This window comes from Mytilus californianus, unplaced genomic scaffold (assembly GCF_021869535.1).
Source record: "Mytilus californianus isolate M0D057914Y unplaced genomic scaffold, xbMytCali1.0.p SCAF_7, whole genome shotgun sequence".
Classification (NCBI taxonomy): Eukaryota; Metazoa; Mollusca; class Bivalvia; order Mytilida; family Mytilidae; genus Mytilus; species Mytilus californianus.
The window spans coordinates 115,464,112-115,490,146 of NW_026262723.1; the positions used below are offsets into that span (position 1 = coordinate 115,464,112).

The following is a 26,035-nucleotide window of genomic DNA, read 5'->3' on the forward strand; positions in this document are numbered from 1 at the left end:
CAATATCTGAAGGTGTTTAGAAAAAAATCCTTATAACTGTGATTTTCAACAATTTATCAAAGTCCAAAGCACGTTATTTCGGCAAAAATTAGCAGAGCGGAACAAAACTTAATCTTGATCTGAAATCATCATGGTTAACTCTTATACCAACAAGAATGTGTCCACAGTACATGGATGCCCCACACATACGATCATTTTCTATGTTCGGTCGAGAGTGAAATTGGGGTCAAAAGATCACATCATAGGGAACATGTGTACTAAGTTTCAAGTGGAATGGACTTCAACTTCATCAAAAACTACCTTGACCAAAAACTCTAACCTGAAGTTGGACAGATGGACGGACGTACAGACGGACAAGGGTAAAACTTAATGCCCCCTCCATACAAATAATGATTAAATTTTGTTAAATTTTACATTATCTTTTTGGTAATACAGACTCTGCCCTAATTCTAAGTGACAAGGTTAAATGAGCATGAAAATAGGAATTATATTCCAGATATTTCTGTCACATTAAATGTTTAAAATTCAATGATTTCTTCGTCAGACTGGTTGAATTGCTGTTCAATCTTGTGAAACTAATGTGAAAAATTGTCTAAAATACACAATATGTTAAAAATTTAGTAAAAATACCGACATAACAAAGTTTCTAGTGGAAATTCTGTAAGGCGGAACAAATATTCATTTACACTGTTAGCAATGCAATGTTTAAAATTAATTTCAAAGAAGTAGTGTAATCCTAAAATAAGCATGAATTTTAGCTGGTTATCAGTGGATTTATATCCTACAACAATGAGCAGGACTTCTAAACAGGTTAATAATGCATTTACATCCCACAACAATTAGCAGGACTTCTAAACAGGATAATAGTGCATTTAGATCCTACAACAATGAACAGGACTTCTAAACAGGATAATAATGCATTTACATCCTACAACAGTTAACAGAACTTCTAAACAGGATAATAATGCATTTAGATCCTACAACAATGAACAGGACTTCTAGACAGGATAATAATGCATTTACATCCTACAACAGTTAACAGGACTTCTAAACAGGATAATAATGCATTTATATCCTACAACAATGAACAGGACTTCTAAACAGGATAATAATGCATTTACATCCTACAACAGTTAACAGAACTTCTAAACAGGATAATAGTGCATTTAGATCCTACAACAATGAACAGGACTTCTAAACAGGATAATAGTGCATTTACATCCTACAACAGTTAACAGAACTTCTAAACAGGATAATAATGCATTTAGATCCTACAACAATGAACAGGACTTCTAAACAGGATAATAATGCATTTACATCCTACAACAGTTAACAGGACTTCTAAACAGGATAATAATGCATTTATATCCTACAACAATGAACAGGACTTCTAAACAGGATAATAGTGCATTTACATCCTACAACAGTTAACAGGACTTCTAAACATGTTAATAGTGCATTTACATCCTACAACAGTTAACAGGACTTCTAAACATGTTAATAGTGCATTTATATCCTACAACAATGAGCAGGACTTCTAAACAGGATAATAGTGCATTTACATCCTACAACAGTTAACAGGACTTCTAAACAGGATAATAATGCATTTAGATCCTACAACAGTTAACAGGACTTCTAAACAGGTTAATAGTCGATTTATATCCTACAACAATGAACAGGACTTCTAAACAGGATAATAGTGCATTTACATCCTACAACAATTAGCAGGACTTCTAAACAGGTTAATGGTGCATTTACGCATTTAAAAAAAAGTTTTTTCTTCATTTTATGGTAAATTTTACATTTCTTTTTTATTTTGGTGTGTTGAACTTTAAATTATTTTTTTTTTATATTAAATGCAATAAAAATATTTTACCAATTGTTATAACAGAAAGATCTTCTATTTTTCTCTTTCTTCTTTTTACTTCAACATCTCCATCTTTATCTGTCTTCATTTCACAAACATCTTTATCTGTCTTCATTTCACAAACATCTTTATCTGTCTTCATTTCACAAACATCTTTATCTGTCTTCATTTCACAAACATCTTTATCTGTCTTCATTTCACAAACATCTTTATCTGTCTTCATTTCACAAAAATCTTTATCTTTCTTCACTTCACCAATACCTTTATCATCCTTATATTTTTCTATTCCTCCAATATTTTTATCTCTGTCCATTTCAGGATTACCTTTATCTTCTGTTTTCTCACCACACTCTGTTCCATCTTTAGTTGTAATTTCAATCAGTTTATCTAGACCTTGTCTTATATCAGTCAGTGAATCACTGACAAAATTTGATCTATGTAATTTTCCATCTTCAGATGTTTTTGCACTAACCAGTTTCTTTTTCTTTGTATTTCTATCTTCCGAAAAGTAAAACCTAGAAACTGTAACAACACAAATAAATTTGATAGAGTTAGGTTTAGGTCAAAAATCTAATAATGGTTAAGGTAGATTGACTGTATATCACCATCTTGGATTGTAAGATAGCAGTAAACAAACAGTCTAGTTCTTGTTTGCTTAAATCTGCAAATTTTGAGACAGATTGGTAATGAATGTGTAAGAATGTTTATTTGAATAAAGAATTATTTATTTATTGCATTATTAAAACTGTTTTATCAAATACCAAATATTTGTGTTAACTCTTATAGTAAAAATTTATACAGGAATAATTTAATTTTGGATGTAACACGTCTTCTGATTGGCTGAGAGAATTTGTTTATCAGCTCATAGACATAATTTTGTCATGTGACCGTGACGTCATCAACGTTTTTTTCATGATTTAATCCTTAAAAATGGAATTTAGAATTAAATTATAAGGAATGATTGTAATGTTTTTTCTGTCTATTCGAAATAACATAAAAAATGTGGTGCTCACTGTTAAATAACCCGCTACACATTTTTGATGTTATTTCTTCATAGACAGAAAAAATATTACAGTCATTCCTTAAATGTTAATGAAATTTTTATTTTTGTCTAGTAGCAAGAATAAAAGTTCAGTGACACCATTTTTTCTCTTTATTTTCTTAAAACACTTATAAAACCTATCTTCTTATATTTTATTTTATTTTATTTACAAAATCTATCTCATAGTCTTCTTTTTATTCACAGAAAACTGTTTTTTTTTCATGAATAATCTATAATCTATGCAAAATTGGATAATTTTTCATGACCTGTAGCTTGAAAAATAGCACAGTGTCCAATAATTTTGATTATATTTTTTGAAAAAAAGCAGGATAAAATCTACCTTTGGGCAAAGTATAAAAAAATATCTACTAGTATCTGATGAAATATATATGGATGATACACTTTAATATGTAACCAAAACCACAAGTACAAACGAAACAATAACGTATCAAAGAATGTTTTCTGTTACTTATCTATATTTAAAAGAGAAAGCTCAAAATTCTCTATTTGCTGATATAAAATCATGCTGACCTATATTTGAGGGGGTGGACAGCTTTAGAGGGAGGTGGGAGGGGGGAAGGGGGCGCGAGGTGGGAGATAGGGGGCAGGAGGTGGGAGAAGGGTACCACCCTGTCCACCCCCTCATATTTCATTATTAATACTAATATCAGTCACTGTACTTCATAGAGCATACAGAATCATCATAAACAGTACAGAAATACACAACCTTGTGCAAGGCATTGAACAAACAAGTACAGAATTTGAACTTGAATACAGAAATGCAAAAGTCTACATTAAACCATAACCATTTTAAAAATTCTATGTAAAGCAATCTGTCCCAACAAAAAATACACTTTAAAAACATGTATTGATTTTCAATGAATAATACAAAGTCCCACAGAAATTGAATTATCCCAATCGTGCTACTAGTCCTGAGCTGTTCAGTTTAATTATTAAAGACATAATAGGTACTGTCAAGATAAAGAACAGAAAAAAAAACATTGTTCTTTAGTTATTTCACAGTTTCTTCTGTGATTAATTTTACTGTAAATCTGAATATATCATAGTGGAAAGAAAAAAGATCTGTTACAGAAGTAACTGGAGGGTGGACAGGCATGTACAAATCTCCTCTTCAAAACTTTATTTCCAGATAATAAAAGGTACAAAAACAAATACTCATGCTAACAAACTTTCATCATAATTAAGTTGAAAATGTATTTTAATAACATAAAACAGGAAAGAAATTAATTTGCTTTAAAGGGGAAATATTTTGTCCTTCTCTTTGAAAAATTTATGATGTGAAATGTTTAGACTTATTCCATCTCTTTCCAAAAAGTATGATGTAATAATGCAACACATTTTAAATGTTCTCCACAATATTTCTTGGTTATCACATTTTGCCCATCATAAACAGAGAACCATCCAGATACCAGATACACAAAACAATTCATTGTAGAGGCCTTATCCAATGTAAGACATTGTAATTCATGTCTGATTTTTCCATCTTTGTCTGATTTAAATTTCTCATAATCAAAAGTTGGAATTGGCACATGTAAACAAATCTTCCCTTCCAAACATTTTAATACAGTGTGTGGAACATGGTTTGAAAGAAGAGAATACATTGGGATGAAGAACTGTTGTCCCATCAACTTGTCAATCCATTGACCTCTTGTCACTGTCACTACAGCTGATGTGGCAAAATGGGCATCCAAAATATGTGTAATATCTTCAAATGGCTCATATAATGTATAGAAATCATAATGATCATTTAACTTCATAGCACCCATAAGTTCATGCCAAATCATAAGGAGTGTTCGTGTTAGTTCAAACCATGCAACAATATTATAAGCCTCTGCAATATTCTGTTTCTCATCCTGATTTTGACAAATAAACAATCCAATTTCTTCGTTATCTGGAATAAGAACATCCATAACACTGCATGAGTACTCTGATTTGACAAACAATGAGGCATCTCTTTGAAAGAATTTTGGCATCTTCATTTTTGAATAGCAAATAATCAATTTTTGCAAAATATCCAAAGAGCAGTCGTCAATATTTTTGCCAGTACATGAGAATGATGAATCATAAACATGTTGGAGTAGACAAGTTTTTAATTTATAACTAGAAACGTCTGTTAAATTATCCTCAAATTCTGATTTTGGTGCAACTAAAAGCTTCAAAATAATATAGCAATTTTAATGTAGCTCATCCAGGTCTTTCATGAGTTTATTTTCTGATGTAGCAAAAGTGACATGAAAGCAGGTTGTGCATGAAGCAGTAATACACGGTATTAAGTAACATTTCTTTTCTTTGACCAGTTCTAGATATTTGCTATCAAAATTTCCATTCTTTGCAGAATTTTGAATGTATTCCTCAGGACATACAAATGCTGGCATAGTATCAATACTTATCACATGCTCATCATATGAACCTCCGCCTTTTGGACTCCAAAGAAATGCCAAATGTGACATACCACTTTGTAAACATTTCAATGTTCCTGATGGCTTATCTATGATCCTCTCTTCTTCCGATAGATATGGTGAATTTTCATTGGTTATCTTTTCATATAGAGAATTGAAGACAGCTATCAAGCTTGGATATACACAATCTTTATTGTCAACTTCTAAGAAACTTTCACTTAAAAATTCAGTCCAATAAACATTTTGTGGACGCTTGATTTTCACCAATCCTGGACTACATCCATTTTGAATTTCTACATTTTCCAATTCAATATATAACTTGAAATCAAATTCAAATGGATCCCCTACTTTTGTATCTTCATAAAAACTACCAACAGGAATTAATTTGGATATCGGAATAAGCTCTTCAAAAGTTCCTCCAAAATTAACTCCATAATCGGAAAGGTTGAGAAAGTCCTTGACCTTGATTGTTCTAGCACTAGTGAGAATTCACCATAGAAGTTCTTTGACAGAACATTCAATATCAGAAATAACTTGAGCTGAGAATGACTGTTTTATATTACATTTTTTCTTATAAACATCATTCAAAAACTTTCCAAGAGACATTATGGAACTCAACTGTGCTTTATTGAACAACTACGGGTATACAATTCAGTATTTCACACAAACTGTAGAAACATCCCTATATAAAGTATGATGATTTAAATCTGTGTTATATTTTTAGTAATCCATGTAGTTTAATATTTCACTGTTTACCTAAAATGTTTCAGAAAAAAACTTCCTATAAAAATAGTTGCAATATTCAATATGATTCTTATTAGAATTTCTGATTTGATTTTTCTTATGTGTGTGTTTGTTTGATTATTTTGTAATTTGTTTGTTTGTCATATCCGACTCATATGTCATTGCATTTCATGAGGGCCTCAGGTAAGATTAGTGTTATAGCTAACTGTGTAACCCTCTTTAAATAAAGATTTATTATTATTATTATTATTATTATTATTATGAAGAAAATGAAAAAAAAAATTGGGCTTAATCAAACTTATCAATGTAAATATTCAATGTGGGTCGAAGTTATTAAGACCAGGGATAACACATGTGATGTCTCAGAGGGTAATAAGGTAAAATAATACGGGCTGAACAGAGTGATACAAGTGATACAAGTGCAGGAAAGACAGATAGTACTAGTTAACTAATGTTATTTATGGAATGATAACTTTGTACCATCAGACGAACATCTAAATTTCCTATTCAATACTGTGGCTACTTCGTTACTATTAAAAATGATTACATTGATTCTTAAAATATTCAACTAATAGAACTACTTACTGTTGTGGCCTTTTGACTGGTTACTTTGGACCTGGAGATGTACATCTGATAGTACTAGCTCATCTTTCTGCATTATTAATCTTCACTACATCATTAATCACACCACATCACTAAAATATAAACACATATTAATCTTTTTAATTGTTTTATTTTTTGGGGGCAAAAGTCCATTTTAAAAGTACAACTTAACTTACAAAATATAATTGATGGAAAAACATGATTCATCTTATTATAGTGTTTCATTATGTATCCCTTTACACCAAATACTGCTGTTAAACATGTTAAATGGCACTTGTTTGATAGTTTAATGCTACAGTAGAATAACATTACATACATAGTTATTTATACTTGAACTTTATGTTATTTTTCAGTGGAGAAATTATCAAAGGTCTATAGTGTATACAGTGGTATCAAATTGTTACCCTGCAAAGAGTTAAGGAAGAGGTCAAATTTTAAAATCCTTTCACAAAAGTAGATATAAGAAGATGTGGTATGAGTGCCAATGAGACAACTCTCCATCCAAGTCACAATTTATAAAAGTAAACCATTATAAGTCAAAGTACGGCCTTTTACACAGAGCCTTGGCTCACACCGAACAGCAAGCTATAAACAAATGATAAAGGGCCCCAAAAATGACTAGTGTAAAACCATTCAAACAGGAAAACCAACGGTCTAATCTATATAAAAAAGAGGAACGAGAAACACTTATGAACCACATCAACAAACAACAACCACTGAACATCAGGTTCCTGACTTTATTTTAAAACCATCTGAAGAACAGGTTAATCAGGAATGAAAGTGTGCAGACAAAATCAAATACAAAGTTAAACTGTTCAAATTAACCACGAAAAATAAACAGATAGAACCATTAGAATCTACAGCCATCTTGGATTTCAAATAGCAGAACACAAAAGGTGTACATTTCCAATAAAGTTAGAAAATTTCAGTGCAGGAATGCAATTAACTACTATTTTGTTATCTAAATGGACAACTTTATGTGACTTTATCATTTAAAAAAAAACTGATATTTTACCAAGTTAGAATATTTCTGCTAGATTTTTTTTACTTTGTGTACTAAGGGGAGGTAACTCAAAAATTGTATTATTCTTACTTGTCATAAACATGATAAAGGAATCTACAGGAAATTTTTCTATTTCATGTTAAAAAAGGAAAAAAAGTACAATTAACTTTTGATAAAGCATTTTATCATGTTTATAAGAGCTATTTTTTCATATTTTTATTTCAATACTCTACATTTAGTCTACCCTCTATTCACATAAATGTTTCTTTTGTCACAACCTGTAGCTTGAAAACCGACCTAGTGACCTATCATTTTTATACTCCCATACTACCTTAAATTTCTGCTATAAAAGGTTTTTTTTACAAAATTCCATCAAAGTTAAATGAGAGTCTGAAGGGGGAGGGTCTTCAATTCTGTATTCTTTAATTTTTAGGGCAATTTTTTTCTATACTCTTTATATTTTAGCACCCAATTATTCCATATTCTTTTTTTTTGGGTCTTTTTTTTTCTATTCTTTAATTTCTTTGACCATAGTCATTCTCTATTCTGTATGGGTTTACTGAGTTTGACAATACACTGTGATTCATAACAATACAGGAACAAGTCTGCTATTAAAGGGATGCAATTGTAAAGCAAAATATTGTCCTTTAGATGAAATATTGTACCCCAAGACAATATTTCATGACTTTGTAACATGAAATTGTGTCCCCATCTATGAAATAATGTCCAGAAAAGTACAAATTTATATATGAAATTTTGTCTATATAGACAATATTTCATAGATGGATCGTGTGAAATTTTGACTTGTTAAAGGGAGGTTATCCAAGGTTATATATTGTGTATATCGAGACAATATTTTATAGATGGATTGTCCTGAAATATATGAAATTTTGTCCGACGGACAATATTTCATGGGGAACTTTATTTTATGTTACACAATTGGCACCAATGGGAATACCTACAACCTGTCGTAAAATTTTACTGCTGCAATTTAGATATATGTTTTCAATGAGAAAATTTACAACTTTAATCATCTCATCAATCTTTTAGTAAGAACTTCTTGAGTCACAATTTTTTTAACATGTTTAATATCTTGATCAATAGATTTTCTCGCTATGTTGAAGACTCATTGGTGGACTTGGGCTGTTATTTGTTCTTTGGTCTGGTTGTTGTTGCTTTGACACATTCCCTGTTTCCATTCTCAATTTTATTAATGGGCCATTTTATAAAATAGGAAAATATTTTATTTTACGAGAGTGTTGTATAAAAGAGAGTTGAAAAGTCAAAACTGTCAACTGATTTAAAAGGGCCTTATTATAAGGGCACATAAATTATGTAAAACATTCAAAGAATTGTTTAGTTTAGAAATGATTTATACCAGCTAGGGCAGGCTATTTTAAATTGAGATGATTGAGTTGACAGGTGATATTCAATCTTGATCAATTGATATTGTTATGATAGAAGCTTTGCTATTTTTTATTGATCAAATTGAAAGTTAATTGACCTTATCGCTACATGTATTTGGAAATCTGTGACACTCGACCAGAGATTTGCGACACTTAACTATTGACTTCAGATTTTTCTCCTATTCTGTCAACATTTACCAGGAATGTCTGTGGGCAGTGTGATGTCAAGTAATGGTTGACAAATAGCGATTAAGGTACATATGTTCAAACATGATCATGAATCAACATTGATCAATTAAATCTATCACTACACTTTAGGCTTTGAAAATTTTAATGAGTTGAATGAGTTAATGTCCATTCATGAGGGTAGGAATGCCCTTTACCGTTTGGCGTCAAAAGGTCATTTTTGGCTACTGTAAGGGTCAAATTGATTAAAATTTTATCGTGATTCGTCAAAATATCCTTATTGTAGTTCGTCAGAGGTCTCAAATAATTATCGTTACTGTTATTTTTGGAAAGAATTTAACATGATTCGTCAAAATCAGTAGATTTTTTATCGTCATGAAGAAAATGTACATTTTTATGATTTTATCGTCATGCACCAAAAATTACCGTTAACGTCATTTGGCAAGATTTTTTACCGTTATTCGTCATGAACGTACCCAATTACAACCCTCATATATATAGATTCTACCACTGCATCAAGTGTGATACGATGTTTATCCACTCGAGACAGTTAAATTTTCAAATTTAAAACGCTAGGCCTCGGCGAGCGTTTTAAATATTTAAAATTTAACTGTCGAGAGTGGAAAAATATCGTATTTGTAACACAAGATTTGGTGGTGGAATCTGTTTCTCTAATGATTTTCAACAATATGCAGGCAAACTTATTCCGTCTTTTCGAATGATCTGTAAAAAGATGTGTTCTTTCTATGTGACGTCATCAGGCATGGTCGCCTTTTTTCTTGCCGTCACAATAGGAAATTCAGAGGAAAGCAAGTAAATTTGACGTCATAATCGGATTTTAACCAATGAAGAACTGAGATCAAACGAACCACACGTTGATTAAATTTTTTTTAAACAATGGGTGCAGAAAGGGATAAATTGACGAAGAATTTGAGAAATATATATACTACACACGTGTGTTAAAATCAACTGTTGTTGACAATGTTGTATCATTCTATTGTCGAATACTGTAAGTTGTAACTTAATTGAGGGGGAAACGGCACGTAATAGTCAAAGTTGTGACTGAGTGCGGAAATATGAAGATAGATAGATAGGAAAAATTGAAAGGGATCTTAAATAACATGGTTCAATTTTTTTTGTGTTTAGGGTTTTTGCCAGATGAACATGCATACAAATGTAGTTTATAAGACAAGTTATTATAAGTATTTGTTTACAGTGTTTGTTTCCGCTTGACAATCACGTTCCTATCCGGATCGTTTCTAGAATTAATATTCTTCATCTGAATCATTTTGCGCTTAAAACAACAACGAAAGCCACTATTATAAGCGCTTGTGTGATGCAGAATTTACACGTTTCCTCGAAGCAGACAACAAGAAAACTTCGCCAATAATTTCGGTAATTTACTCTGACAATTTATCTGGTTGAAACAATTTTAGACAATTTTCTAATGACAATTTAAAAAAGCATGAGCAAAACATTTCACATCTCTGATAATGTGTAGAAAAGCAACATTCTTGTCGATGACCAGGAAAGACATTGGGCTTCTTAAAAAGAAATTTAAAAACATCATGTCAGAACATCAAAACTCAGGCATATCTGGCACTAGTCCGACCAAAACTGGAATATTCATGTTCAGTATGGGACCCCCACACAGTTGATCAAACCTCTAAAATTGAGATGGTTCAAAGGCGAGCTGCCAGATATGTCTGTAACAGGTACCATAACATCAGCATGTCAGTACTAAATCTGACAGACATGATAAACACATTAAACTGGCCCACACTACAAGAAAGAAGACTACGCACAAGATTAATAATGTTCTACAAAATAGTACATCAAATCGTAGCAATCCCATCTGTGACTGTTATCAAGAAATCAAAATGTATGCTTGTTGGATCAGACAGAAAACTGGAAAGCTGCAATGAATGTTTATGTGTTTTATCACAAGATAATATCACTTTAGATAATGTTGAAGTTGAAAAACTTCTTGGAATTCATATTGATAAAAATCTATCATCATGATCATGGTCAAATCAAATTGATAAAATATGTGAAACTATTTCAACCAGAATATACCTGTTAAAAAGGTTGAAACGTTATTTCCCATTAAAGGGTCTTATTCTTTTTGTACGACCGCAAAATTTTTTTTTATGGTCGTATATTGGTATGACATTGGCGTCGTCGTTGTCGTTCGAAGACACATTGGTTTTCGCACAATAACTTTAGTTTAAGTGAATGGATCTCTTTGAAATTTTACCATAAGGATCAATACCACAAAAGGAAGCTTGGGATTTATTTTGAGGGTTATGGTACAGTTAAGGTTAAGGAATTAGGGGCCAAAAATAAGCATTTTTGTAACTTCCAGACAATAACTTGTGTGTCAGTGTATGGATCTCTCTGACATTGTTCCACAAGGTTCCATATCTCAAAGGGAATGCTGGGATTGATTTTGGGGGTAATTGCCTCAAAATTTTAGGAATTAGGGGCCAAAAAGGGGCAAAAAACAAGCATTTTTCTAGTTTCAGGACAATAACTTGTGTGTAAGTGTATGGATCTTTGTGAAATTGTACTACAAGGTTCCATATCACATAGGGAAAGCTGGGTTTGAGTTTGGGGGTAATTGCCCTAAACGTTTAGGACATGTTAGGAATTTGGGGCCAAAAAACAAGCATTTTTCTAGTTTTTAGACAAAAACTTGTGTTCAAGTGTATGGATCTCTCTGAAATTGTACTGCAAGGTTCCATACCACAAAAGGAAGGCTGGGATTGAGTTTGGGGTGAAGAATCATAAGGGGGTTCAAAAAATTTGGGGGGGATTTTTTTTCCTTTTTTTTTTTTTCCTTTTTTTCCTTTTTTTTTTCTTTAAAATTTTCCATTTTACATTTATTAAGTTGGTTATTTCTGATTTATATATAAAAGCAAATAATTATGAAATGGTTTGAATATGTAAATTAAAATTTTTTAAGTTCTTAGACCACATTCATTCTGTGTCAGAAACCTATGCTGTGTCAAATATTTAATCACAATCCAAATTCAGAGCTGTATCAAGCTTGAATGTTGTGTCCATACTTGCCCCAACTGTTCAGGGTTTGATGCGAAGCATTTTATTTACAATAGCTTTATATTACCCATTATTGACTACCATGACTACTGTTGTACAGTATGGGGTCTTACCACAAACTGTAATCTGGAGAGGATACATAAGCTCCAAAATCATGCTGCAAGATTAGTTTTATCTGTTTCTTTTGATTTTCCATCAACATTAATGTTTAAAAAGCTTGCATGGATGACTATATTTACGAGGATACAATATTTTCAAGCAGTGTTAATGTTTAAATGTATGAATGGTCTAGCAACTGATTATCTATCTATTAAATTTACTGCTTGTACTGATCTTTATAATTATTGTCTCAGGTCGACAACATCAAGACTTCTTCATGTACCAAGACCTAATTCTGAATTTTTAAAAGGAACATTTAAATATTCTGGTCTTATTACAATGTATTACCTGGAATAATTTACCAAATAATATTAAAGAAATAAATAATTTAGATACATTTAAGATCAAATGTTCAAACTATTTTCTAACTGTACAGAATGAAGATGCCCGATCCTAATGTATTTTTTCTTCTTTTATTGAATGCATATGTACTTATTCAATATTTAAGCTGCTATATATAACTGTATTGTGTATTTTATTTTGTTTGTATTTTTATCTTTTCTATTTGTATTAATAGTTTTTGAAGGCCTCATGGAAGATTAACATGCCATTGTTAAATGTGTTACCTTCGTTAAATAAAGAATTTTATTATTATTATTATTATTATTCTCATACCATCAGACAGTAGAACCCGCAAAAATCATAATTTTACTTTCAGACACATTTCAACCAAAAAAGATGCATATAAATTTTCATTTCTTCCATATACCATAACCCAGTGGAATTTATTGCCAATCCTTACAGTCGCTGTCACTACAGTCGACAATTTCAGAGAACATATCACACCAGCTGCGCAAAACAGTAAATAATCTTCAGATCAATGAAGGACTACTGAAAAACAAAAGAAGAAGAAGAAGACATACAGACGTCTACTACTTTTGTGATTCTGTGTTCGAAGCAATATTGACTGATTTGACAGCCTGTGTCCAGAGTGGTTTTCTGATTTGGTAGCTGACTGGGTGGCCAAATTAAAAACTGCTAACTTCAATTATACATCTGGACAAAATTTGAATGATGAAATTATGGGAGTTTTGAGTCAAGCACATCAAAAGTTTGAAATTTTTCACCCAAATGAAAGTTCGGAGTGAAAATAACTTTTTCTATTAATCAAAGCATAAGTGACAGTATGTAATAAGGGTAATAGAGCAGTCAATTAAGACTAAAGAACTCTTTTCTTCTAAACATTGAACCATTAAATTTTATACTTTGAATTTGGCACTACTAAACTATAGTTTTATCTTGAAGAACATTAGAACAATTGATACTTAAAAACAATTTAAACATCATTATCATTTGTCAAAATGTAATAATTATCATAATAAATATAAATCAATTGTTTGAAAAACAATTGTTAAACGGTCTTTCCCCTCTGAAACATGATTAATTGATTTTTTTTTATTGATTGATTGATTGGTTGGTTTGTTGGTTGACTGATATACTAATTAAACACATGGGATAGGGTCCATTGGAACAAGCGAAAAAGAAACAAAAGTGATCTTGGAACCCGTATTGAATAGATTGATTGATTTGTTGGTTGGTTGGTTGATCGATTGATTGATTGATTGATTGAAAGTTTGCATGGCACTCTCTCTATGCGAGGCATGGGACTTAACATCCATATTCTGATCGACAAGGTGGCTGCGTACTTTGTATATCCCGCACTCCAAAAAAAGACAGCCTCAGGATTTCCTAATGAATAAAAATCCTTACATCTTCTTTTCTAAAAATTTTCTCTATTTTGTAAGGGAACTTGTACTTCGTGGTTTCTTTTATGTGTTGTGTGTGCATTTTGTTTGAATTTGTAGGAAAAAACTGAGAAACATTTTGTCTTGGAAGTTTCACTTTCTATATTTGGTTAGGTCCGTGCGCGCGAGGGTGTTTTGAAGTCTCGTGACACTCATATATATATGTCTGGAGTTAGAATATTAATATCTTTTCAATGGAGACCGTTGAACAGAGCACATGTGTATTGATCGGACAAAGACGATCACTTTTGGTTTTATTATTTACAGGTCATTGATGTCGGACCATGCATGCATTTTACGTACACATGTTTACGGGAGCACAGATTTGTATTTAAATGCATGTTTAGAAATTTGATTGTAGGATTTCAGTAATATTTACGAACTTGGGAGCGATTTCTACGTCATTGAATTTTATTTCTCAATCAAGCAGACCGCGCCTTAAGGGAACATTTTTTCTTGATTCATTTTACATTTTACAGTTAAACTGTTGTCGTTCAATACATGCACACAAAAATAATGCTGTTATTATTGTATTTTAACAAAACGTTTATCGATTAATTTCAGAAAATACATGAATTAGAGCAGTTTTTTGCAGGGATGGATTTTTATTTTAGAAATAAGTTTGTACATAAGAAGGATTAGCATTTTACAGTAAAATGATTGATTGATTGTTGGTTGTACAGTAAAATGTACAGGACTAACAGCGATTTTTTTTTTCTCATAGAAATGGGATAACTATAAAAAAAAAAAAACAGTTGAAAAAAGGAGGGGGGGGGGTGAGTATTGGTAGACTGTGGTTGATAATTGAGATAAGTCACATTTACATCACGATAGCTCTAAAGTTTGAAATTTGTATAAGTAATTTGTTGATTTGACCATAACAGGGGCATAGACCCTTCAATTAAATGACGCGTACCATTTTGACAAAAATTTCCAGTAAGGACATGTCGCGACAAACATTTTGGTTAAATTGTTTTATTGATATCTATAACCCTTTCTGGGAAGTAGCGATATGAACTGAATGTAAAAATCACAACATGACCTTGAGCTTTGACCTTGGCCTAATTTTCTTTATTTTGGACCAAGGACCTCAAATCAACAGACCCTAGGTCTCTATCACTTATGGTTTACCAGTTGCAAATGCATAAGGGGAAAAAACTCTCATATGGAGTTTCCAGATGGCTTCGGTCAAAATAATTCTTCAGATCCTGAGGATATAACGAGCAAATTGGTGAAATAATTTTGTCATAATCTTTTACGGTTGCGAAGGAGATGGGCACATATGAAAAACAGTGTTTAGGGAGATAACTCTTACAATAAAAAGTGTTCGGTTAAACAGGGTCAGTTTCAAAGTCGCAATAACTGTTCGATATCATATGCAAAAAATCTAAGCGACATCTTACGAAACCACCAAACACCGGCGGAAGAAGAAAAAATAATAATAATCAGAACAAATACAATAGGTCATTCCACAGAAAAGTGAAAAGTGGAAAGACGTAATAAATATAATAAGCATATTGGAGAATTCAGCAACAAATACAAAGTCTTAAAGTGTTACAACAATAACACAATGTTGAATATTTATTTTTGCACTTTTCAGACAACAGACTCTAACCATCATGTCAGAAGATAGTCATATACCACATATTTTGAACCTTAGTAACAGTATTATAGGAGTAACAGTGTTAGCAATGCCATTTTGTTATAAAGAGGTATGTTTGAAAACAAATCAAACTTTTCTGCCTGTGTCTACATTACATGTAATATTTTTGGTAGTTTTTGAAATTAATAAAACATGTATTTTGAAAGACATGAGCTCAACTTGGTAAAAGGTCCAGTGCCATACTGATACATTAAAAGGGCCAGATTGATAAGCTAAAAGGCCAGAAGGGTATTGATTGGGTAAAAGGCCAGAGGAGTATATTGATTAGCTTAAAGGCCAGCAGAGGGGTATTGATTAGCTAAAAGGCCAGCGGGGTATTAATTGGGTAAAAGGGCCAGAGACTATTGATTGGGTAAAAGCGCTACAAAGAGGGGTATTGATTGTGTAAAAGGGTCAGAGGATTATAAATTGATTGTGTAAAAGGGTCAGAGGATTATTGATTAGGTATAGGGGCCAAAGGGTATTGATTGGGTACATGTATGTGTGTATTGATTGGGGAAAAGGGTCAGAGGGTTGTTGATTGAGGGAAAGGGCTAGAGGGTTATTGATTGGGGAAAAGGGCCAGAGGTTTTGATTTGGTAAAAGGTCTAGTGGTTTAAAGCTAGTAAATGAATTTTAGTTTGAAATGGTAATTTTGATCTTTACATCATCTGAAAAGTCTGAACAATAAATTATTTAGTCTTTTTCAGTTTTCAGTCAATTTCAGACTTTTCCACTGGGGTTAATTCAGTAATGTTCAGACAATTCCCTTGCATATTAGCAATCTATTCAGCACAGCTACCCTAAATTGTGATGCAAGTTTAGGCACAAGTAAATGTGGGCTCAAAATGATCAAAGTATATTTCTCAATCAGAAAAAGGTTACATTACATTCCAGTGAATTCATTCGCTAGTTTAAGTAATAAACAACAACAAAACTTAAAAAGCACTATTTTTTGTCAGATAAGGGCTATATACATGTACTTTAATGTTCGAAATGTGAGTGAGTGAATTGGTAGTGTGACATCTTTCAGTGTGGTATTATCCTGGAAACTATTTATTATATTTTAGTGTGGTATTATCCTGGAAACTATTTATTATATTTCAGTGTGGTATTATCCTGGAAACTATTTATTATATTTTAGTGTGGGATTATCCTGGAAACTATTTATTATATTTTAGTGTGGTATTATCCTGGAAACTATTTATTATATTTCAGTGTGGTATTATCCTGGAAACTATTTATTATATTTTAGTGTGGGATTATCCTGGGAGTTATATATTACTTTTCAGTGTGGTATTACTGTTGGAACTATCTTATTATTTTTCAGTGTGGTATTACCGTTGGAACTATCTTATTATTTTTCAGTGTGGTATTACCGTTGGAACTATCTTATTATTTTTCAGTGTGGTATTACCGTTGGAACTATCTTATTATTTTTCAGTGTGGTATTACCGTTGGAACTATCTTATTATTTTTCAGTGTGGTATTACCGTTGGAACTATCTTATTATTTTTCAGTGTGGTATTACCGTTGGAACTATCTTATTACTTTTCAGTGTGGTATTACTGTTGGAACTATCTTATTATTTTTCAGTGTGGTATTACCGTTGGAACTATCTTATTACTTTTCAGTGTGGTATTACCGTTGGAACTATCTTATTATTTTTCAGTGTGGTATTACCGTTGGAACTATCTTTTCCAGTGTGGTATTACTGTTGGAACTATCTTATTATTTTTCAGTGTGGTATTACCGTTGGAACTATCTTATTATTTTTCAGTGTGGTATTACCGTTGGAACTATCTTATTATTATTTTCCAGTGTGGTATTACTGTTGGAACTATCTTATTATTTTTCAGTGTGGTATTACTGTTGGAACTATCTTATTATTTTTCAGTGTGGTATTTCTGTTGGAACTATCTTATTATTTTTCAGTGTGGTATTACTGTTGGAACTATCTTATTATTTTTCAGTGTGGTATTACTGTTGGAACTATCTTATTATTTTTCAGTGTGGTATTTCTGTTGGAACTATCTTATTATTTTTCAGTGTGGTATTACTGTTGGAACTATCTTATTATTTTTCAGTGTGGTATTACTGTTGGAACTATCTTATTATTTTTCAGTGTGGTATTACCGTTGGAACTATCTTATTATTATTTTCCAGTGTGGTATTACTGTTGGAACTATCTTATTATTTTTCAGTGTGGTATTACCGTTGGAACTATCTTATTATTTTTCAGTGTGGTATTACCGTTGGAACTATCTTATTATTATTTTCCAGTGTGGTATTACTGTTGGAACTATCTTATTATTTTTCAGTGTGGTATTACTGTTGGAACTATCTTATTATTTTTCAGTGTGGTATTACCGTTGGAACTATCTTATTATTTTTCAGTGTGGTATTACCGTTGGAACTATCTTATTATTTTTCAGTGTGGTATTACCGTTGGAACTATCTTATTATTATTTTCCAGTGTGGTATTACTGTTGGAACTATCTTATTATTTTTCAGTGTGGTATTACTGTTGGAACTATCTTATTATTTTTCAGTGTGGTATTACTGTTGGAACTATCTTATTATTTTTCAGTGTGGTATTACCGTTGGAACTATCTTATTATTTTTCAGTGTGGTATTACCGTTGGAACTATCTTATTATATTTTAGTGTGGTATTATCCTGGAAACTATTTATTATATTTCAGTGTGGGATTATCCTGGGAGTTATGTATTATTTTTCAGTGTGGTATTACCGTTGGAACTATCTTATTATATTTCAGTGTGGTATTACTGTTGGAACTATCTTATTATTTTTCAGTGTGGTATTACCGTTGGAACTATCTTATTATTTTTCAGTGTGGTATTACTGTTGGAACTATCTTATTATTTTTCAGTGTGGTATAACTGTTGGAACTATCTTATTATTTTTCAGTGTGGTATTACTGTTGGAACTATCTTATTACTTTTCAGTGTGGTATTACTGTTGGAACTATCTTATTATTTTTCAGTGTGGTATTACTGTTGGAACTATCTTATTATTTTTCAGTGTGGTATTACCGTTGGAACTATCTTATTATTTTTCAGTGTGGTATAACTGTTGGAACTATCTTATTATTTTTCAGTGTGGTATAACTGTTGGAACTATCTTATTATTTTTCAGTGTGGTATAACTGTTGGAACTATCTTATTATTTTTCAGTGTGGTATTACTGTTGGAACTATCTTATTATTTTTCAGTGTGGTATTACTGTTGGAACTATCTTATTATTTTTCAGTGTGGTATTACTGTTGGAACTATCTTATTATTTTTCAGTGTGGTATTACTGTTGGAACTATCTTATTATTTTTCAGTGTGGTATTACCGTTGGAACTATCTTATTATTTTTCAGTGTGGTATTACCGTTGGAACTATCTTATTATTTTTCAGTGTGGTATTACCGTTGGAACTATCTTATTATTTTTCAGTGTGGTATTACTGTTGGAACTATCTTATTATTTTTCAGTGTGGTATTACCGTTGGAACTATCTTATTATTTTTCAGTGTGGTATTACCGTTGGAACTATCTTATTATTTTTCAGTGTGGTATTACCGTTGGAACTATCTTATTATTTTTCAGTGTGGTATTACCGTTGGAACTATCTTATTATTTTTCAGTGTGGTATTACCGTTGGAACTATCTTATTATTTTTCAGTGTGGTATTACCGTTGGAACTATCTTATTATTTTTCAGTGTGGTATTACCGTTGGAACTATCTTATTATTTTTCAGTGTGGTATTACCGTTGGAACTATCTTATTATTTTTCAGTGTGGTATTACCGTTGGAACTATCTTATTATTTTTCAGTGTGGTATTACCGTTGGAACTATCTTATTATTTTTCAGTGTGGTATTACCGTTGGAACTATCTTATTATTTTTCAGTGTGGTATTACCGTTGGAACTATCTTATTATTTTTCAGTGTGGTATTACCGTTGGAACTATCTTATTATTTTTCAGTGTGGTATTACCGTTGGAACTATCTTATTATTTTTCAGTGTGGTATTACCGTTGGAACTATCTTATTATTTTTCAGTGTGGTATTACCGTTGGAACTATCTTATTATTTTTCAGTGTGGTATTACCGTTGGAACTATCTTATTATTTTTCAGTGTGGTATTACCGTTGGAACTATCTTATTATTTTTCAGTGTGGTATTACCGTTGGAACTATCTTATTATTTTTCAGTGTGGTATTACCGTTGGAACTATCTTATTATTTTTCAGTGTGGTATTACTGTTGGAACTATCTTATTATTTTTCAGTGTGGTATTACCGTTGGAACTATCTTATTATTTTTCAGTGTGATATTACCGTTGGAACTATCTTATTATTTTTCAGTGTGGTATTACTGTTGGAACTATCTTATTATTTTTCAGTGTGGTATTACTGTTGGAACTATCTTATTATTTTTCAGTGTAGTATTACCGTTGGAACTATCTTATTATTTTTCAGTGTGGTATTACTGTTGGAACTATCTTATTATTTTTTTTTAGTGTTGTATTATCTCAGGATTTTTATTAATTATTTTTATTTGACCGCAAAATTTTTTCAGTATAATGGTATGACATCATTATTGTCGTTGTCCGATGACATTTGGTTTCCAGACAAAAACTTGAGTATAAGTGTATTGATCTCTATGAAATTGTACCACAAGGTTCAATACCACAAAAGGAAGGTTGGGATTGATTTTGGGCGTTATTTTCCTAACTGGTCAGGAATGAGGGGCCAAAAAACAAGGATTTTCTGGTTTCCAGACAAAAACTTGAGTATAAGTGTATTGATCTCTATGAAAATGTACCACAAGGTTCAATACCAAAAAAGGAAGGTTGGGATTGATTTTTGGGTTATGCCCTTTACGATTTAGGAAAAAGGGTCCAAAAATAATACCTTTTTTAATACTTTGTATAAATTGCTTATTTCTTGAGCAATTTCAATGGGGTTTAATTCAAAGTCTTGAATTCTTGGGATTCTTTAATATGCTGAATCTAACCATGTTTTTAGATTTTTAATTTTGGGCCCTGTTTTAAAATTGGTCCACATTGAGGTCCAAAGGGTTGGAAAGTAAACTTTGTTTGATTTCAACAAAAATTGAATTCTTGAGGTTCTTTGATATGCTTGATTTTGGGCTAAGTTTTCAAGTTGGTCCAAATCGGGGTGCATGTATTTAGATTTTGGATATTGGACCATAATACATTGTAGGTAAATGTCAAATTTCAAATTTTTAAGTTCTTAGAGCACATTCATTCTGTGTCAGAAACCTGTGCTGTGTCAAATATTTAATCACAATCCAAATTCAGAGCTTTAACATACTTGTCCCAACTGTTCAGGACCTCTGCGGTTGTATCAAGCTGTGGCTTGCTGAGCATTTTATTCAGTGTGGAATTATCCTGGGAATTATTTTATTATTTTTCAGTGTGGAATTGTCCTGGGAACTATTTTATTATTTTTCTGCTCATGGCTCACATTATCCTCATGCCAGATGTTGATGAAGGCTGGTTTGTCTTCTAAAAAAAGATCCTATGGATATTTAGGTAAGTCAGTTACAATATTTTTAAAGTGATTTTTGATTGGTTGGATTTTCCAGCATTGTCAAATAACTCTTTTACTTCTTGATTTAGTATTTATGATCATGGTGGACAAATCTTTAATGTTTATCAAAATTTATTGGACCAGTGACAGTTTCTTTGTTAGAAATATCTAATGTAAATGTTTGATAACTTTACAATTGATTGATTTTCTCAGATGAGGTTTTTGTTATTACAGAACTAGGAACTTACAGGAAACCAGTATAACACCTTTTTCTTTACCACCACTTGGTTGGTACTTTATAGGATTCATTGTATGTACTTTATAATTTCCAGTATGTGAAATGTGTAACATTAAGGATTTTCTACCCCAATGAACACTTAGCCATAACCAGATTTGACACATTAGCAATCATACACATCATCTTATCTTGATATTCATAATAGTAGTTGATACACATGGTACAACTATTTGTAAAATTTGGTGTTTTATGCTTCTCAACTTATCATTGATTTGGCCTTCCAATAATTTTGATTCAACAGTTTTATGTATTTATATCATGTATACATGATATATTGGATTGTTGAGAAATTGACCAAGATAGGAACATGGTAAAACAACGAAAGTCAAAAGTAAAAAAGTAACAAATGTAGTATAATTTGGTCTCTGGTGGAGAGTTGTCTCATTGGCAATCATACCACATATTCTTATTTTTATATTCTCCTTTTACTGGATTTTATGAGCATATTAAACTACTACATATTTAGCAATTGCATAATTAAATTTTATTTTTTCAGCATATTATACTCATGGTTCCCCAGGAAAGGTTGCTGTAGAAATTGGGTAAGTAAATTGATGAAAAATAGCATCTGTATGCTTGTTAACTGTTTTTAACAGGTAAACTTTTTTCTGTGATAAAGGACATCACAAATTTTCTTTCTTCTGTCTCCTCTCTCAAATATGTTTGTTATGCAACTCCTGTCTGCTATCCCACATATGTTTGTCATTCCACATCTGTCTACTATTCCACAACCGTCTGCAATTCCACACCGGTCTGGCATTCCAAATCTGTTTGCTATTCCATATCTGTCTACTATTCCACTCCTGTCTACCTTTTCACCTCTGTCTTCTATTCCACACCTGTCTGCCATTCAACATCTGTTTGTTATTCCACATTACTCTTCCATTCAACACCTGTCTGCCATTCAACATCTGTCTGTTATTCCACATTACTCTTCCATTCAACATCTGTCTGCCATTCCACATATCTCTTCCATTTCACATCTGCCTGCCATTCCACATCTATTTGCTATTCAATATCAGCCTGCTTTTCCACATATGTCTGCTATCCCACACCTGTCTGTCATTCCACATCTATCTGCCATTCCATATCTGTCTGCTATTCCACCCCTATCTGCCATTCCATGCTTGTTTGACATTTCACACTTCTCTGACATTCCACACTACTCGTCCATTCAATATCTGTCTACCATTCCACACTCACCTGTCTGCCATTCTACCCCTGTCTGACATTTAACACCTGTCTGCCGAGCCACATTTATCTGTCATTCCACACCTTTCAGCTATCCCACATTTGTCTGCCATTCCACATCAGCCTTCTAATTCCTCATCAGTGCATGTTATTTTTTCACATGACTGACTAAATCTTTAAGGTTCATTTTAACACTAAATGATTGTGTAGTAGAACAAATATATATACAATAACTAGAGCACATTGCTATGTTCTTAGTATAAAAACATATACCTTTTAATAAGAGAACCTACCGGTAATGTTTATTTTATATAATTTTGAATAACTGAATGTTACTGTTTTATTTTAGTATGATAGGTCTACAGATGGGAACGTTAGTAGCTCAGGTTGTAATTATTGGTGATCTCGGACCAGCAATCATATCAAAATTTACAGGAATAGAGGTCAGTATCTAGGACAATCGTAGCTTACATTATAATCAGTAGGAAACTTGAACTAACAATCACAAAACAGAGGGTATGGTAAGGCCACTTTTTTTGGTCCCTTGAATTCGAAAAATCAAAAAGTACTGTAAATCTACCAAATAATATCGTTCAGATGTTCATCATGTTCATAAGATTTAGTCTGTCAGACATCAGTATTTATATTTTTGAATTTTGTCTTACATATATAGGGCTTCAAACTTCTTACATTTAGTACAAAACAGCAAAAACTTTCAAAATAGCCTCATTTTGAGATCTTGTCATTAATATTTAGATTCAAACAGCTTTTTGCTACAAAAACTATTTTACAAAGAAAATAAAATATAAGTCAAACAATTGTGACATCAGCCACTCTACACAATGTGAAGCTGTTTTGCTCATTCGCTGCCATCACTGTCCAAAAATGTTCGCATTGTGGCTCTTGGCTGATATTTTACGATATCAATGTGAGAACCTGATGATCTATATTATCATACCTCCTCCTTGAATGCAGAAATTTGTTAACTTCCCCCCTACTGCATTATCAACGAAGACAGGATTTTTTTTAAAGAGAAATTTTGTGTTTTCCAATCTTGTTTGTACATTTGTATTTTCATTTTTTATTTTATAATAAATTTGCTTCCAGAACAGCCATTTCTGCTCTTTTAACTGTGTAGCAAAATCTTATATTTTCATATAGTACAGATTTACTCTGGTCCTATCTGAAATGAGTTTTCTAAACTTTTATTATACTACCAAAAAACTATAATTTGTAGAAATATGATATGCCAGGTTACTTTCTTGGTATACTGCTTTCAACAACATTTTTATAACTACTATAATTGGCTATATCATAAGGTGATACACTAAAGACATTTTTATCCATAAAATATACCCAATAGGATGTAAATGGTATGCTAATTAACTACTACTGACAAGGTTCCTGACTTGTTTAGGAAAAACACTTACCTTTAAAATAACTTCATGAAACTCAAATTAATAAAAGATATTATGGTTTTGGTTATTACTATTACACTAATTAAGGCACATAATGTGTGCAACAAGAGCAACATTATACAATATGAAAATAAATTGATAAAACAATAAGAGAAAAGAGAAAGCAACCCTCTGACGCTATGGTACATGGTAAGTGCATTTAAAAAGACCTTATATCTGACTTTGAGATTTAAATATGAAAGTATATGTTTTTACTATTTACAGAATAGCAGTAGACTGAGGACAGGACTGATTATATTAACATGTCTAGGAGTTGGTTTACCTTTAGGATTGTTGAGGAATCTAAACTCCATCAGTAAAGCTAGCACTCTTTGTATTATATTTTATGCTGTTTTTGTTGTGTATGTAAGTATGGATAATCATTATTGGTACTGTTTTTAATTATTTAAATTTACTTTAATTTAGAAAACAGTTGTAGACAGATATTGTTAATTCTTATGCAATTATTTTGTATCAATGGTTCTGATTGGATGACAATAAGCGTTAAATTCTCTATCTCCCTGTCTGTGACTAAGGAATCCGACATTTTGAATCCGGAATGTATTGACATGTAATTTCTTCAATAATAAGCAAAAAATACTCACATTTTGCACACAGAAATCTTCTTTTTATCAACTTTTATTACATTCGGAAGCGGACAAGAAGCCATTAAACACCCAGTGTTGACGTTTGATGCTGGAAGTGTACCTATGATGTCACCTAGTTTAGGCGCCAAAGAAGATAACATCATTTCATGGAATTTTCATTTAAGAAAATTTAACACACAAATAATGACTAAAATTAAATGATTTGTTTATTTTGCATTAGAATAGAGATAACTGTATTGTGTTTGAAGCTTTGCGGACGCCTATCGGTAGTTTTACTGTCGCAAATATCCGATTACCTGTATCCGTTACATGTCGCCAGGTAAACTCAATTTGCGACGGTAAACCACTGATGGATGTCCGCAAAGTTTCAAATACAATACAGTTATCTCTAAAATATAGCATGTTTGAATGTTGCAAAACGTTTTATGAGAGTTAATTACATTCTAAACATATATATACAAATTGATGTAGGTAATATATTATATAACATGATATATATGTGGTAAACATCAAACAGACTAGTCATGGATTAAAATTTTCTATAATATTTTTTTCCAGATTGTGACATTATCTTTGCCAAATCTACTAGCAGCTAACTGGTACTCCAAAGTATATCTATGGAAGACAGATGGACTGTTTAAATGTTTACCGATATTTTCTTTTGCTTTTGGATGTCAAACGTAAGCTCATTGTAAGGTTCTTTTCAGTTGACATGGTTGAGTATCAACTTTGTATTTAAAACAATAATGTTAATAATTGTTTTGACAGTAATGAACCTCATTGAATGACATGTTAAGAAAAAAAATTGATACCAGTATTTCAGTTCTCTGCTAAAAAAATATTTGTTCTGTTTGTAGGCAAATATTTTTTATGTCCCCACGGCTAGAGGAAGGGGGCATTTTAAAAGGTTTACTCTTGTAAGTTTGTACATTCGTGCGTCCATACATATGTATGTCCAGAAATTGGTTTCCTTCTTCTAACTTTAGTTTACCTTAACCTAATGTTATAAAACTTATACACAATGCTTATAACCAGCAAA

At 31.8% G+C, this 26,035-nt stretch overlaps 2 protein-coding genes across 10 annotated transcripts in view; one reads left to right on the top strand and one right to left on the bottom strand.

Moving 5' to 3' along the window:
* The window catches only part of LOC127707548 (methyltransferase-like protein 22), a 31,662-nt gene extending 21,117 nt beyond the window's left edge, over window positions 1-10,545 (bottom strand). For both annotated transcript variants that reach the window (XM_052212142.1, XM_052212141.1), the window contains exons 1-3: window positions 10,486-10,545; window positions 6,659-6,768; window positions 1,877-2,389 (exon numbers count right to left, since the gene is read on the bottom strand). In XM_052212142.1, the coding sequence (XP_052068102.1) occupies window positions 1,877-2,389; window positions 6,659-6,731 (586 nt within the window). In that variant the 5' untranslated portion in view covers window positions 6,732-6,768; window positions 10,486-10,545. The remainder of the gene's footprint in view (window positions 1-1,876; window positions 2,390-6,658; window positions 6,769-10,485) is intronic.
* An 18-nt stretch (window positions 10,546-10,563) lies between these two features.
* LOC127707537 (putative sodium-coupled neutral amino acid transporter 10) overlaps window positions 10,564-26,035 on the top strand; it is an 80,823-nt gene continuing 65,351 nt past the window's right edge. Inside the window, exons 1-7 of one of the 8 annotated variants that reach the window (XM_052212118.1) lie at window positions 10,575-10,666; window positions 15,836-15,947; window positions 21,327-21,444; window positions 22,237-22,282; window positions 23,281-23,374; window positions 24,614-24,754; window positions 25,555-25,676. In XM_052212118.1, the coding sequence (XP_052068078.1) occupies window positions 15,855-15,947; window positions 21,327-21,444; window positions 22,237-22,282; window positions 23,281-23,374; window positions 24,614-24,754; window positions 25,555-25,676 (614 nt within the window). In that variant the 5' untranslated portion in view covers window positions 10,575-10,666; window positions 15,836-15,854. Of the gene's footprint in view, window positions 10,667-15,835; window positions 15,948-21,326; window positions 21,445-22,236; window positions 22,283-23,280; window positions 23,375-24,613; window positions 24,755-25,554; window positions 25,677-26,035 lie in introns of all 8 variants that reach the window. The other 7 variants (XM_052212120.1, XM_052212115.1, XM_052212114.1 and 4 more) reach the window with 7 other exon arrangements.